The sequence below is a fragment of the Hydra viridissima genome, unplaced genomic scaffold (assembly GCF_058129835.1).
Source record: "Hydra viridissima isolate aposymbiotic clone 2 unplaced genomic scaffold, HvirCarnegie_v1 scaffold_108, whole genome shotgun sequence".
Classification (NCBI taxonomy): Eukaryota; Metazoa; Cnidaria; class Hydrozoa; order Anthoathecata; family Hydridae; genus Hydra; species Hydra viridissima.
This window is the reverse complement of record NW_028324377.1, coordinates 22958-37363: the sequence shown is the minus strand read 5'-3', so window position 1 is coordinate 37363 and position 14406 is coordinate 22958. Positions and strand designations below refer to the sequence as shown.

General features: G+C 36.5%; 1 protein-coding gene and 1 long non-coding RNA gene across 3 annotated transcripts; one reads left to right on the top strand and one right to left on the bottom strand.

The window, feature by feature from the left end:
* The first annotated feature begins 2773 nt into the window (after positions 1-2773).
* LOC149875905 (uncharacterized) lies at positions 2774-11315 on the top strand. 2 transcript variants are annotated; one of them, XM_090076047.1, is made up of 5 exons: positions 4032-4104; positions 7357-10176; positions 10410-10475; positions 10735-10791; positions 10950-11315. In XM_090076047.1, the coding sequence occupies exons 2-5, from the start codon at positions 7386-7388 to the stop codon at positions 11267-11269; spliced, it is 3234 nt and encodes a 1077-aa protein (XP_089932173.1). In that variant the 5' UTR covers positions 4032-4104; positions 7357-7385; the 3' UTR covers positions 11270-11315. The 2 variants fall into 2 exon arrangements, with proteins under 2 accessions (XP_089932172.1, XP_089932173.1); XM_090076046.1 differs by having other exon boundaries at positions 2774-10176.
* Positions 7996-12060, bottom strand: LOC149875904 (uncharacterized). The gene is made up of 2 exons (XR_016448984.1): positions 11964-12060; positions 7996-11157 (listed from the first exon to the last, which is right to left on the bottom strand). It is a non-coding gene; the product is annotated as an uncharacterized LOC149875904 (long non-coding RNA).
* Positions 12061-14406: the final 2346 nt, after the last annotated feature.

The window sequence follows — 14406 nt, the reverse complement described above, 5'->3', positions numbered from 1 at the left end:
TGATGACTCACTACTAAGGTTGTTCCTAGCCTTCCGTTCTCAAACTAGGCCATTCTGAGAGGCTGTTTGATTAAGTACCGTTGATAGTAGTATCGCACGTAAGAGACTTCTAAAACTCTGATTATTATTAATTCCTGGAATGAAGAGATGACTTCATACTCACTAACGAGGTTGTTCTTAGCCATCCGTTCTTAAACTAAGCAAAACAGTGAAGTTGTTTGATTAAGTATCACAGTTTGCTGATTTGCACATGCACCATTGCCGAAACTGTGATGCTTGGTTCCTTGATTGGATTGAAGAAGCTCATCACCATGCATTTTACAAGCTGTCCGTTGTTATGTTTTGCAATTCAGTGGTTCTGTTTTGCAATTCATTTTCTGTTTGTTTAAGTATCATCGATGGTGGTGTCGTGCATGCAAACTTTCCGAAACTCTGATGCTTGTTTTTCTTGAATGGAGAGATGAGCTTATACTTTAGGTGACTTTTAAAACTGCAGTAATTAGTGCCTCGAATGGAAAAACGAACTCATTCATTACAGACCAAGGTTGTTCCTGGCCATCCGTTAACATATTAGGCAACAGTACAGCGAAGCTGTTTGTTTTACAAGCTTTTGTCGTTTCGAGAAATCACTACATTAAGCATTCGATGGTGATACACGACTGATGGCCAGGTTCTGATTTTCGAATGAAAAGAAGAGTCGCATCCGACCACCGGTCGGCTTTCGACGCAAAACAGCTGTACACACTCGTCCAACGATCCAGTGACTAACTGTTGCAACGAGAAAGTTAGCTTTATTTGTCGTGCAGATTGTCCGCTTTGACGTAAAATGCTAGAAATTTGCTGAACGCTCGGTTTGCGCCGCCCAAGAGTCATTCTGTTTCTGCGTTGCCAGCGTCTGTCGGCTAAATACAACTGTAGACTCCGCGCAAGCTTTTTCACCGCAAAAGTTGTACAGAGCCACACCGAAGGCTAAAATCGACTTTAAGGTCGAAGGTTAAAATCGACCCTAGAGGTTTGAAAACGACGTCACGAAATTTTCAAGACATCATCGAAGAAAATTACGGCGGCCAGATGCAACTCTTAGTACTAACTCTACTAATCTTAGTACGTTAAGCATTCCAGTCGAGAGATCAGACGTTTTTTCGTCACCTAAGAGACCGGCCGATGCGTTTGCGACGCTGCGGAAAGAAAGAAGATGGCAAACCACAGGGTTGTTACCGTAACAAACCTCCGTGAGTACCTCCATCTCGAGTGGCTTTTGAAGAAACGTTCGTTTTAAACTCAAAGGGATGGTTGTTAAAGCTCACAAACGCCTGGTTAACGATTTTCTAACGGCAGACACCGTGTTTACAATGGATACAGACCGATTAACTGAGCCCAAAGCGCAAGATCTATCAGAAAACTCCTCTAGGTCGATGCAACGAGACGACTAGACACGTGCGTCTAAAGGCATTTTACAATTGAAGGACGCCCCTCGTGGGCCCTTTAACCTTAACACTAAACTCCTGCTTGATATCCTCGTCCCCAGGTTTCCAAACCGTAACCCCAACCCCCTCTAATCCTAACCCCCTTACCCTCTAACTCTCCCCCCTCAAAAAAACAAAAAACATAAAAAAGCAAACAAAACGAAAAAAAAACTTGCTTCCCTCCTCACTTTTAGCTCTAGGATGCAACACCTTTTTGCCGCCCTCCGCTAGAAGGGAGTAGGGAGTAACGAAAGCTTGACATCAAAGTAGCGTTTCGTATGAGATTTGTTTGCCAAAATTTGAGCGTTTTTAAAAAAGCCAAGACTTCGTCAGAGGGGTTTCTTCTTTTCTCCTAAAGCTATCGATCGATTAAAAAGCTCAAAGCAAAGAAATTCAAAACAAAATACAAAAACGGGAAGTTTTAGTTTCTGCACCACAAGCCAAGCACTAGTTCAAACTGGAGATAATAAAAGGAAATCGAATGATCTCACTTCTCAAACCACTGAGCTGCCATTGGTCGGCAGTCTCTTGTTTGGAGACCATTGAGCTGCCATTGGTTGGCTGTTTAATCGTTGCGATTGGTCGGCAGTTTTATCGTTGGAGACCATTGAGAGATATAAAAGGAATTTTTTTTTTGAGCACAACATTAAACGTTAAATCGTTAGATGTTGTTATAAAGGCACCATTAGAATGCGATGTCCTCAAATATTTTCCTCGATATTTTAATAAGTAAACAAAAACAAAACTAAGTCTTGCAACTGGCGAAAACTTTCAATAAGCAAACAAAGCAACAACTTTCCTTTCGAGTTTTTTACATTTTAAACAAAAGACAAACAAAGAAAAAAAAAAAACAAACAAAAACAAAAACAAAAACAAAAAAACAAAACAAAAACAAAACAGAAAAGGGAGAATGAGTGAGTCGACTGATTTCGCTCAACTGTCTTAAACGAGAAGTCATAAACGTTTGCTTGTGCCAGCAAGTTGCAAATTAAGTTGTAAATGAACTGCACCGCAAAAGCTTAACCACAGTTTATTAAGCATATTAAGCCTTTGCTGACATGTTAAGACATTTTAAGCCTTTGCTATTATCATGAGGCTTTTGCTCCACGAGCCAAAAAAGTACGCTAGAGTTGACAAACTGCATCGCGGTCGAAAAGTGTAATTACGCCAACACTTTTATCCGTTTTAAGCATTTCGTTTTCGCACGAACAACAATTAAAGCAGCTCGTTGAGCTTAACGACGTTCGTATTTTTTTTCGAAGCCAAAACTTCGGCTATAAGTAGAATGAAGAGGCACTTCGAAAAACAACAAAGCTGTTCGCAGTCGATAGCAACGAGCGACAACATCTCTGCGAGTCTGGCATCAAGGTAAACAGTTTTTTTTTACATTTTCATTTGTAAGTGCCACTTTTGTGTACATTATGTATTCAAAAATTTCTTGCTGACGCTAGATTTTTCGTTTTCAATGAACAACAGTTGCAACCTCTAGTCGTTTGCTAAAACAGCTTGCTAGGACAACCAAATCAATCATATGTTGTGAAAATTTCTTTTTGTTCAACTGACTAAGGAAGATCGAGCGAACGCTTTTTTTTTTATAACTTGTTTGTATCATATTGCTATTAAGAAAACAGCGTTGTGTATACTAAACGTGACATAATTGGCAATTATCCGTAACTAAAAATAAGATAGAAATTACAAACTTGATACCATATTTTAATTACTCTAACAAAACTAGACGTCATCGCGTGAGAAAATAAATGTTCATAACACATAACCTATTTTTTTGTTTTTTTTTTCTTCTCTTTTTTCCTTTTAATCTCTTTTCTTTCGTCCAAAAAGCGTTTTGATTTTTGCCTCGCCACAAGCGATGAAATCGATAAAAAAACCTGCTCGGACATTCTCAATTCTCAACAACAAAAGCAATCAAAGTTCTAGCTCTCGAGCACGTGCGCCGACAGGTTGATGAAACCGTTCAAATATGCTCGATCGCTAGAATTTAAAGAAAGAAACAAGCCAGAAACAAACCAAAATAAAAAAAACAAAAACAAAAATGGACATCTTTAGAACGCTTAAATTTTATAAAATATTTTCCTCTGCGTTTTTAACCAGCTAAACTGTCGTAAAGTTTTTTCGGTGCAGTTCATTTAAAAAACTTAGTTTTCAACTTTTAAACGTTTTAGACTTCTCGTTTAAGGCAGTCGAAAGAAATGAGTCGACTCACTCTCTCTCTCCCTATTCGGTTTTGTTTTTGTTTATTTGTTTTTGTTTTTTCTTCGTTTGCCTTCGTTTGCCTTTGTTTGCTTTTGGAAAAGTTGTCGCCATGCGAGACTTAGTTTTTTTTTTTTTTTGCTCAAATTGAGCACAAGTGAGTTTCTAGTCTTGAAAGTGTGCAAAGTGTGGGCCAATCTGGTGGCTGGAGTGATGACACGTGAATGCTGGAAATTCCAGACTTTGAGCGGATTCAGCGTACATAGAAAGAAAATGTAGCATTCACGTGGGTCTCTCCTAAGCGTGCCATTGGTCGGTCTGCTGTCCTTAAGTACCCCCCTCCCCCCCCTCAACGTCACGTTTGCTCAACTTTCTCGGTCTTTGGCGCCCAGAGAAAGCTTGAGGAAGGATAAAAAATGGCGAGGTTTCGGTACTGCGTTTTCTGTTTTTCTTATTTGTTTTTGTTTGTTTGCTTGTTTGTTTGTTTGTTTGTTTGTTAATTTTTTTAATTTTTTTTTTTTTGTTTGTTTGTTTCGTTCGTTTGTTTGTTTGTTTGTTTCGTTTGCTTCGTTTGTTTTGTGATGTTTTGTTTTCCCTTCTTGATGGCACAAAACAGAAGCAAACAAGACTTTCGGTTATATTCGGTTATATTCGGTTCAATAAAAGTTTGTTGGTTTCTGCACAACAACAACAACAACCACAACAACAAAAGTCCCTCTGTCCCTCAAAAGCAGTTTCTCCTCTGTCCTAAAGAAGAGCCTCTTTGTAATCGATCTTGTCTGAATGCAGCTCTCCTTTTGCCTACAGGTTTTTATTCCAACCCTTTTGTTGTTGTTAGTGCCATGTTGTTGTTATTGTTATACTCTGTAAAAGCAGTTGTTGCTGTTGTACTTGTTTGTTGTTTCTAAAGACACTGTTGTTGCTGCTGTTAGCGCTGTTAGTAATCACCCACTTGGCTTGTATTTTTGTTTCTTGTTTTTGTTTTTTGTTTTATTTATAAACACTCTCTGAGTAAGTGATGCTGTTGCTGTTGTTGTTGTTACAGTTGCAATGAGTGTTTGTTAATGTTCCCCCACTTGGCTTGTACTTTTGTTTTCTGTTTTGTTTTGTTTTTTTTTTGTTTTTGTTTTTTTTTTCTCAACACTCTCTGAGTAAGTGATGCTGTTGCTGTAGTCGTTGTTATAGTTGCAATGAGTGTTTGTTAATGTTCACCAACTTGGCTTGTTTATAATCTATTTTATTTTATCAACACTCTCTGAGTCAGTGATGGTGTTGCTGTTGCTGTTGTCGTTATTATGCTTGCAATGGGAGTTGTTACTGTTCACCCACTTTGCTTGTTTTGTTTTTATTTCTTTATTTTATCAACACCCTTTGAGCCAGTGATGCTGTTGCTGTTGTTGTTGTTATAGTTGCAATGAGTGTTGTTAATGTTCACCCACTTTGCTTGTGTTTTTGTTTTTGTTTATCAACACCCTTTGTGTCAGTGATGCTGTTGCTGTTGTTCTTATTACAGTTGCAATGAGTGTTTGTTAATGTTCACCAACTTGGCTTGTTTATAATCTATTTTGTTTTATCAACACTCTCTGAGTCAGTGATGCTGATGCTGTTGTTGTTATTGTGCTTGCAATAAGTGTTGCTAATGTTCACCCACTTTGCTTGTTTTGTTTGTGCTTTTGTTTTTGTTTATCAACACCCTTTGAGTCACTGATGCTGTTGCTGTTGGTGTTATTATAGTTGCAATGAGTGTTAATGTTCACCCACTTTGCTTGCTTTGTTTGTTTGTTGCTTTTTTTTTTTATCAACACCCTGCGAGTTAGTGATGCTGTTGCTGCTTTTGTCATTTTACTTGTATTTATAGTTGTTACTGTTCAGCCACTTTGCTTGTTTTTTAATCTGTTTTATTTTATCACCACTCTCTGAGTCAGTGATGATGTTGCTGATGCTGTTGTTGTTATTTTACTTGCAATGATAGCTGTTACTGTTCAGCCACTTTGCTTGTTTTGTTTGTTTGTTTGTTTGTTTTTTTTATCAATATCCTCTGAGTAAGTGATGCTGTTGCTGTTGTTGTTGTTATAGTTGCAATGAGTGTTTGTTAATGTTCCCCCCCTTGGCTTGTACTTCTGTTTTCTGTTTTGTTTTGTTTTTGTTTTTTTTGTTGTTTTTTTTCTCAACACTCTCTGAGTAAGTGATGCTGTTGCTGTAGTCGTTGTTATAGTTGCAATGAGTGTTTGTTAATGTTCACAAACTTGGCATGTTTATAATCTATTTTATTTTATCAACACTCTCTGAGTCAGTGATGCTGATGCTGTTGTTGTTATTATGCTTGCAATAAGTGTTGTTAATGTTCACCCACTCTGCTTGTTTTGTTTGTGCCTTTGTTTTTGTTTATCAACACCCTTTGAGTCACTGATGCTGTTGCTGTTGGTGTTATTATAGTTGCAATGAGTGTTAATGTTCACCCACTTTGCTTGCTTTATTTGTTTGTTGCTTTTTTTTTTATCAACACCCTGCGAGTTAGTGATGCTGTTGCTGCTTTTGTCATTTTACTTGTATTTATAGTTGTTACTGTTTAGCCACTTTGCTTGTTTTTTAATCTGTTTTATTTTATCACCACTCTCTGAGTCAGTGATGATGTTGCTGATGCTGTTGTTGTTATTTTACTTGCAATGATAGCTGTTACTGTTCAGCCACTTTGCTTGTTTTTTTTTTGTTTTTGTTTTGTTTGTTTGTTTGTTTGTTTTTTTATATATCCTCTGAGTTAGTGATGCTGTTGTTGTTATTATGCTTTCAATGAGAGCTGTTACTGTTCACCCACTTTGTTTGTTTATAATCTGTTTTATTTTATCAACACTCTCTGAGTCAGTGATGCTGATGCTGATGCTGTTGTTGTTATTATGCTTGCAGTGAGAGTTGTTACTGTTCACCCACTTTGCTTGCTTATTGTCTATTTTATTTTGTCAACACTCTCTGAGTCAGTGATGCTGATGCTGATGCTGTTGTTGTTATTATGCTTGCAATGAGAGTTGTTACTGTTCACCCAATTTGCTTGTTTTGTTTTTTTATTTGTTTTTTTGTTTGTTTTTGTTTTGCTTGTTTTTTTTTATCAATACCCTCTGAGTCAGTGATGCTGTTGCTGTTGTTGTTGTTGTTGTTATAGTTGCAATGAGTGTTTGTTAATGTTCCCCCACTTGGCTTGTACTTTTGTTTTCTTTTTTGTTATGTCAACACTCTCTGAGTCAGTGATGCTGATGCTGTTGTTATTATGCTTGCAATGAGAGTTGTTACTGTTGTAGTTATGTCTGTCATTTGTCCTTGTTAGCAAGTTCTATTTGCCCTCTCTTGCCTTTTTTCAACACAGTTTCTTTCTTTGAGTCATATGGTTGCGAGATCCTCTCAAACTCCATCTCTTTATTTATTTGTTTCTTTTTTTTTTTTTTTTTTCTCATTCTCCTTCTCATAATAGCAATCACTGCTGCCACCATGCATGTAATGCTAGTTGCTCTCATTCTTTTTCATTTGCTAGTGGAAACTTTGTTTCTTCTTGTTGCTCTCTTTTCTTTCTTTTTTCTCTTTTGCAGAGGATTCGAAAAAACACAGCTCTTCCCTGCAGTTGTAAACATTCCAGGATTCCAGGATGCAGGCAGAAGAAAAACACTCTCACTAACTGTCTTCTTTTTTTTAGCATAAACCGTTGCAAACAAACACCTGAACATGTCTTCTTCACAAGAAAACAACACTGTTGTTGCCCCTTCTCCGAACTCTAAAGCGAAAAAAAAGAAAAGAAGGCAGTCACAAGAACAGAGAGACTTAAAGCTCAAAAACAAAGTCAGGGCCGCATTAGTTGCAGCGTGTGGCTCCGTAAACAGGGTTGTACCTTTCTATGGTACCAAGAAGAGGTACGCTGTTAGCTGTCCGATGCCTTTGTGCAAACATTCCTCCACAAGCATTAAAAGACACTTGACTAAAAAAGATCATTCTTGGACTTTGGATGAAGCTTCCATCTTTTACTCTGCAATGGTCAGGAAGTTTCAGCATGCTCGTCTCGAACGCAAGTCCGGCTGTCCAAAACCTTACCCCTGTTTGCAATGTTGGAAGTATTACGACCGACTGGACATACACTTGAAAGAGACTCATTTCTACGATTCCAAGACGATCAAACAAAAGATTGCAGAGGCAAAGCGATACGACAACGACAAGCTCTATGTCCCTCAATTTATTCGACCTGCCTTCTTTGGTATTAAGCCAGTAGCTGAACAAGCGTCTGCATCAGGCTCTGCATCCTCTGCTCCTGGGCCTTCCTCCTCTTTTTCTTCTCCGGTTCTTTCCTCTGATCCTCTTTTAAGCTTGCCCTCATCAGTTGCTGGTTCGTCCGAGGCTCCTTCTGCAAACCACTGCACCTCTGTAGAAAACAAAGAGCTGAACACCGAATCCGTCCTAGACTCTGATTTTAATTCCTTAAAGCACTTGGTTTCCAACTCCTCCGTCTTGACAGAAGATAAGAGACTCTTGTTTCAGCTGGACAAAGATGCTTTTCACTTTTATTACCAGTCAGCAGATGAGCTCTTCAGAGATTTTGAAAAGTGGCTTGTGGTAGCCAACAACAACACTTTGTCACAAGCAAAGATCTACAAAAATGCAGTTGTTGAAATATTGACATGTTGTGACAGCACGCTGACGCTGCACCCGAACGCTCTCACCAATTCCAACGTTTTGGAGGATAGATACTTTTCCATGCACTTTAAAAACATTCAGCTCAATTCCAAGCTGAGTGAACTTGACCAAACAAAAGCCATGTCTTGTCACACGTTGTACAACCGCCTTGTCTACCTTTGTCTCCTGTTTCGTTTCAGTGAAGCCAGGAATGTCTATTTCGGACTTTCTCATGAGGCCATCCGACGTTTGCGCTGCAAGGTGGAGGAGTTACAAAAAGTGCTGAGGCCCTTTCGTTCTTTGAGGAGGAGCCTTGTGAAAAGCAAAAAATGCATCAACATCATCAATGTCAGTTTGCTGAACGAATATGGCAAGTCTGCATACGTAAGACAGTTAGTGGAATCGATTAGAAAGCCGTCTCTTACACCGACTAGAGACAATGCTGTGTCTCTACGAAACCATCTTCTGCTCTCTGTCACTGTAATTAACAGTTTAAGAAAATCTAACATTGCTCTTTTAAACATTAGAGACTACATGGCTGCTGAGAAGAGTGAGTGTGGATATTGCATTGTGCAAGAGCGCTACAAAACAGCATACAAGTACGGAGCCAAAAACATTCTAGTGCCGAACGACTTGAAAGTGTTGATCGATATTTATTTGCTGAGATACAGAGACCTTCTTGTCAACGACTCTCACTACATGGCTGCAGACACCAAGACTGTTTTGGAGTTGAGCGACTGCTACAGGCCCCTTTTTCCATCGATGAGACCCAACAAAGACGAATGTGTGACACTCGGTGCAACTAGAGTGCCTGTTTACCAGATGGGTTCCTCTGCTATCTCCTCTTGCCTGACGTCCTGCTTCAGAAAAAGCCAAGTAAACATTCCCATGAAGCGTCTTACTCCCACTTGCATTCGCGGTTCGATAGCCACTTACTTTGCCAACAACAGCAAAGAAGATCGCGAGCGGTTTGCTACACTCTACATGAAGCACAGCAGGAACACAATGGATAGCTTTTATGTGTCCCAGTGGAACGCTGCAGAGGAGTTGCGCTTTGCCCTGGGCATCGGACAGTCCTTCGGAGTCATAGAGTCTTTGACTGTTGAAAAGTCTGAGAGACCACCAAAGAAGGAGAAGGATGTGATGGACTGGCTCCAAACTAATGCAGAGGAGTACGGTTTTCATGAGGTTGAGGACATCTTTGAGGAAGATTTAGACTCCGGTTCTGACTCTGAAGAATGTGCTGCTACTTTCAGCTGTACCACAGTGGTTCCGTTTTCTCCAGCTGTAGAAAACAATGTTCCTTTAGAGGATAGCAACGACCATGCCGTAGATTTCTTGTGTGAACCTACCTCAACTCCTGTTTCGTCTGTTCCATCTGAACAAACAATCGCTGGTCCAGTTCTTGAACTATCCCCTGCTCTTGCACAACTAGTTCCTAACGAACAAGCTGTTTGTATGGATGTAGATCAGACTCTAGCTGTTCCTGTTGGCACAGCTTGTTCTCCTCTTGCATTAACATTATTTCCTGATGAACCGGATTTTATTGAACACCATGCAAAACTTTCTCCAGTTTACTTTAATGAGCAAGTGGTTGCCAAACCTGTTTCTGCTTCTCCTTCTCAGCAAGTCGCTTTCTGTCCTTCAAAAGAGGTCTTTTCTGTTCCTCTGACTCCTAGCCTTGTTGCTTTTCAGCAAACATTGGCCAAACCCAGTTTGTTTCTTTCATCTGATCCAGTTTCAGCTGTTCCTGTCCAACAGGCTGGTACTGTTCTTGCAAAGCAGCTCTCACCTTATGCTGTTCAATCTGTTGGTAGCCTATTTAGCCAAAGTCTTGCCTCTACATCCAGAGGTAAATTCTTTTTGATTTTTGATTTTTGATTTTTATGCAAATCTCAACACGCTTTCAAAAAATGAAAATGCCCAAATCAACTCCTTGCCCTATTGTTATTGTTAGAGCTGTAAAAAAAACAAAACAAAACAAAAAAACAACACAGAAGTGTGTATGTATTTGTTGCAGGACTAATTCTGTGATTGCTTAAATGTTTATACAAGTGAATGATACTAAAACTGATTATGTTTTAGAAGTAAAAGATCCAAGAAGAAAAAAAATCAAGTTGGAAATGCCATCTTTCACTCAAGAACTCATCGGTAATGTAAAACCTAATTTATACAAAGATATATAAACACAAACCTCTTCTTGCACAATTTCAGATGGTTAACTGTTAACAAAAACTAGCCATCATTGCTAAGTGCACTTTTAGAAAGTTGTGTCTACCCGATTTCTAATGATGAAGTTAGAAACATCACCGTTAGAAATCATGCACAGCTTGTTATCATCTCTAACACTTAGAAACTGTTGATGGTTTTTATGAATTAGAAAAATGAACATGGTTTTATTTTATTTCAGGATCAACTCAGCCAAGAACAAAGGAAAACAAAGCAGAAGTTAGCCAATGCCATTTAGGTAATCTTTCAAAAACCAGTTATTGCTATCAGTGCAAACAATAAGGTCAACAAAAAAAAAATAAATAAAAAAACAGAATAAATCTTGTCTTACTTCAGAACCAAATGAATATTTGATTTAATCACTTTGTGTTATGACTTGAGTTTGTAAAATTTTAGATGAAATAGTTGAAGAGCTGAATGCTTGCCCTGGCCACAACGAATGGTTCAACACCAGAAGTTTTCCACGATGTGCAGCTTTGGTGTTGGCATACATCTTGCAAGACGTGTTTACAGATGTAAGCTCAAGTTGCTCGTACAAAGATTACCTTGGCATCTTGGCAAATCATAGCAGTGACAAGCTCATTCATGTCTTGCAAAAGTACTCCTACCAAAGCCATATTAAAGACAAAATTAAAAACATGAAGCTAAAAATTCAAAAAGAGGGTAGTTTAGAAAAGTTTGTTCAATATGGCAATATCGTGAAACCATTTATGTAGTTTAGATAAGTTTGTTCAGTTTGGCAATAAAGATGGGCCTTTTGTGTAGTTTGTTTTATCTATGCTTTTGCAAATATTTTTATCTGTTTCGCTAAAGACATAATAAACAAGAAGTTCTGTTAAACTGTTCTCACATTTCTTATTTAAAGATAGTTCAAACTTTTTTTTATCTTTAAAAAAAAAAAAAAAAGTCGTTTTGTTATTCTGTGAAAACTTTTAATAGAGTTGCATTTAGAATTACTTCTGATGTTTTTAAGAGTTTGTTAAAAAGCAAAATAATATTTCCTGTGATGTTAAACTGCATAAGTGAAATTTAAAAAAGGAAAACTGCTCCAACCATTTTTCGGAAAAAGAAATCAAAAAGTTCCTTATTTTAAAAGATCTAGACATCCATTTCTTCTTCAGCAAAATAGCGAGGCTTTTTTATGAACTCTTACTCTCTATTTTTTCATATCTTTACACAAAGGATTTTGTTTAGATCAATGTAAACATACATAGAAGTATATTATGTTTTTTTTTTTTTTTTTGTTTTTATGCAGTCTAACTTTTGTTTCACTTCTATTTTATTTTACGTTTATCTTGTATTTTATCATGCCTTATTGGTTTTTGCGTTTTGTGATGTCAAGCTGCGTAAGCTAAACTTAAAAGGGGAAAACTACGCTAACTTTTCTTTGAAAAAATATTCAAGAAGTACCTTAAACGAAAGAGAAAGCACACGAATCTTGCCATCCAATTCTTCTTCTGCAAAGTAGCGAGGCTTTTTATGTACTTTTGCTCTCTAATTTATCTCTATTTACGCAAAGGGTTTTATTTCAATGTAAACACGTATAAAAGAATACTTTGTTAAAAATAATGTTAAAGGAGTTGCGTAAAAAAAAACGTCTGAATAAAGTTTCTTTACAAAAAAAACAACTAAGAAACAAGCGCGCCTAAGAAAAACCAGATCGCGATTCACTAAGTCAAAAAACGAAAGAAACAAAGTTTAAAAGGTCTTTCTAGACAACAAATTCTATTTTTGGCAATGCAGTTTTTGTATTTATGCAACCTAACTTTTGTTTGACTTCTATTTTATTTTACGTTTACCTTGTATTTTATCTTGCCTTTTTGTGTTTTGTGATGTCAAGCTACATAATCTAAACTTAAAAGAAGGAAACTAGGCTAACTTTTCTAGTAGAATATTATGTTGTTGGTTTTGTATGCAGCCTAACTTTAGTTTCATCTATATTTTATTTTGCGTTTATCTTATATTTTATCTTGTCTTTTTGAGTTTTGTATTTTGTGATGTCAAGCTACATAATTTAAACTTAAAAGAAGAAAACTAGGCTAACTTTTCTTTGAAAAATTGTTCAAAAACTACCTTACACCGATAGAGATAGCTCACGAATTTAAAAAGTTGCATCTATTCATCTTCTTCTTCAGCAAAGTAAAGCTTTTTATGCACTTTTACTCTCTAACTTACCTATATTTGCGTAAAGGATTTTATTTAATTCAATTTAAACATAACTAGTAGAATATTATGTTGTTGGTTTTGTATGCAGCCTAACTTTAGTTTCATCTATATTTTATTTTGCGTTTATCTTATATTTTATCTTGTCTTTTTGAGTTTTATATTTTGTGATGTCAAGCTACATAAGCTAAACTTTAAAGAGGAAATTTACGCTAACCTGTCTTTGAAAAACTATTCAAAAACTACCTTTAACAAAGTAGCGAGGCTTTTTATGCGCTTTTACTCTCTAACATACCTATTTTTGCGCAAAGGATTTTATTTAATTCAATTTAAACATGCCTAGTAGATTATTATGTTGTTGGTTTTTTATGCAGCCTAACTTTAGCTACATCTATTTTTCATTTTACGTTTGTCTTATATTTTATTTTATCTTTTTGTGTTCTGTGATGTCAAGCTACATAAGCTAATGTTAAAAGAGGAAAGCTGCGCTAACCTTTCTTTGAAAAACTATTCGAAATCTATTTTTGAGATAATCTAGATTTAAAAGAGGAACACTACGCTAATTTTGCTTTGAAAAAACTCTCGAAAACTAACTTATTCGATAGAGATAGCACACAAATTTAAAAAATTGTATCTACTCATCCACTTCTTCTACAGCAAAGTACTGAGGCTTTTTATGCACTTTTATTCTCTAACATACCTATATTTGCGCAAAGGATTTTATTTAACTCAATGTAAACATACATAGAAGAGTATTGTTACCCGTTTGTTTTATGCAGCCTAACTTTAGTTTCATCTATACATTATATTGCGTTTACCTTATATTTTATCTTGCCTTTGTTAGTTTTGTGTTTTGTTATGTCAAGCTTCATAATCTAATCTTAAAAGGGGAAAACTGCGCTAACTTTTCTTTGAAAAAGTACTCAAAAAGGACCTAAATCGATATAGATAGCTCACAATTTTAAAAAGTTGCATATAGTTTCTTCTTCAGCAAAGTATCGAGGCTTTTTATGGGATTTTTACTCTAACTTTCCTATATTTGCGCAAAGGACATTATTTAATTCAACTTAAACATGCCTAGTAGATTATTATGTTGTTGGTTTTTTATGCAGTCTAAACTTTGTTACATCTATATTTTACGATTAACTTATATTTTATCTTGCCTTTTTGAGCTTTGTGTTCTGTGATGTCAAGCTACATAGTCTAAACATAAAAGAGGAAAACTACGCTAAACTTGCTTTGAAAAACTATTCAAAAACTACCTTTAACAAAGTAGCGAGGCTTTTCATGCACTTTTACTCTCTAACATACCTACATTTGCGCAAAGGATTTTAGTTAATTCAATTTAAACATGCCTAGTAGATTATTATGTTGTTGGTTTTTATGCAGCCTAACTTTAGTTTCATCTATATTATGTTTAGGTTTATCATATATTTTATCTTTTCTTTTTGAGTTTTGAGTTTTGTGATGCCAAGCAACTTAAGCTAAACTTAAAAGTGGAATGCTACGCTAACCTTTCTTTGAAAATCTATTCATAAACTACCCTAGACAAAAGCTAGATTTAAAAGAGAAAACTACACTATTTTTACTTTGAAAAAAACTTTTCGAAAACTACCTTAATCGATAGAGATAGCACACGATTTTAAAAAATTGCATATAGTCATCCACTACTTCTGCAGCAAAGTAGCGA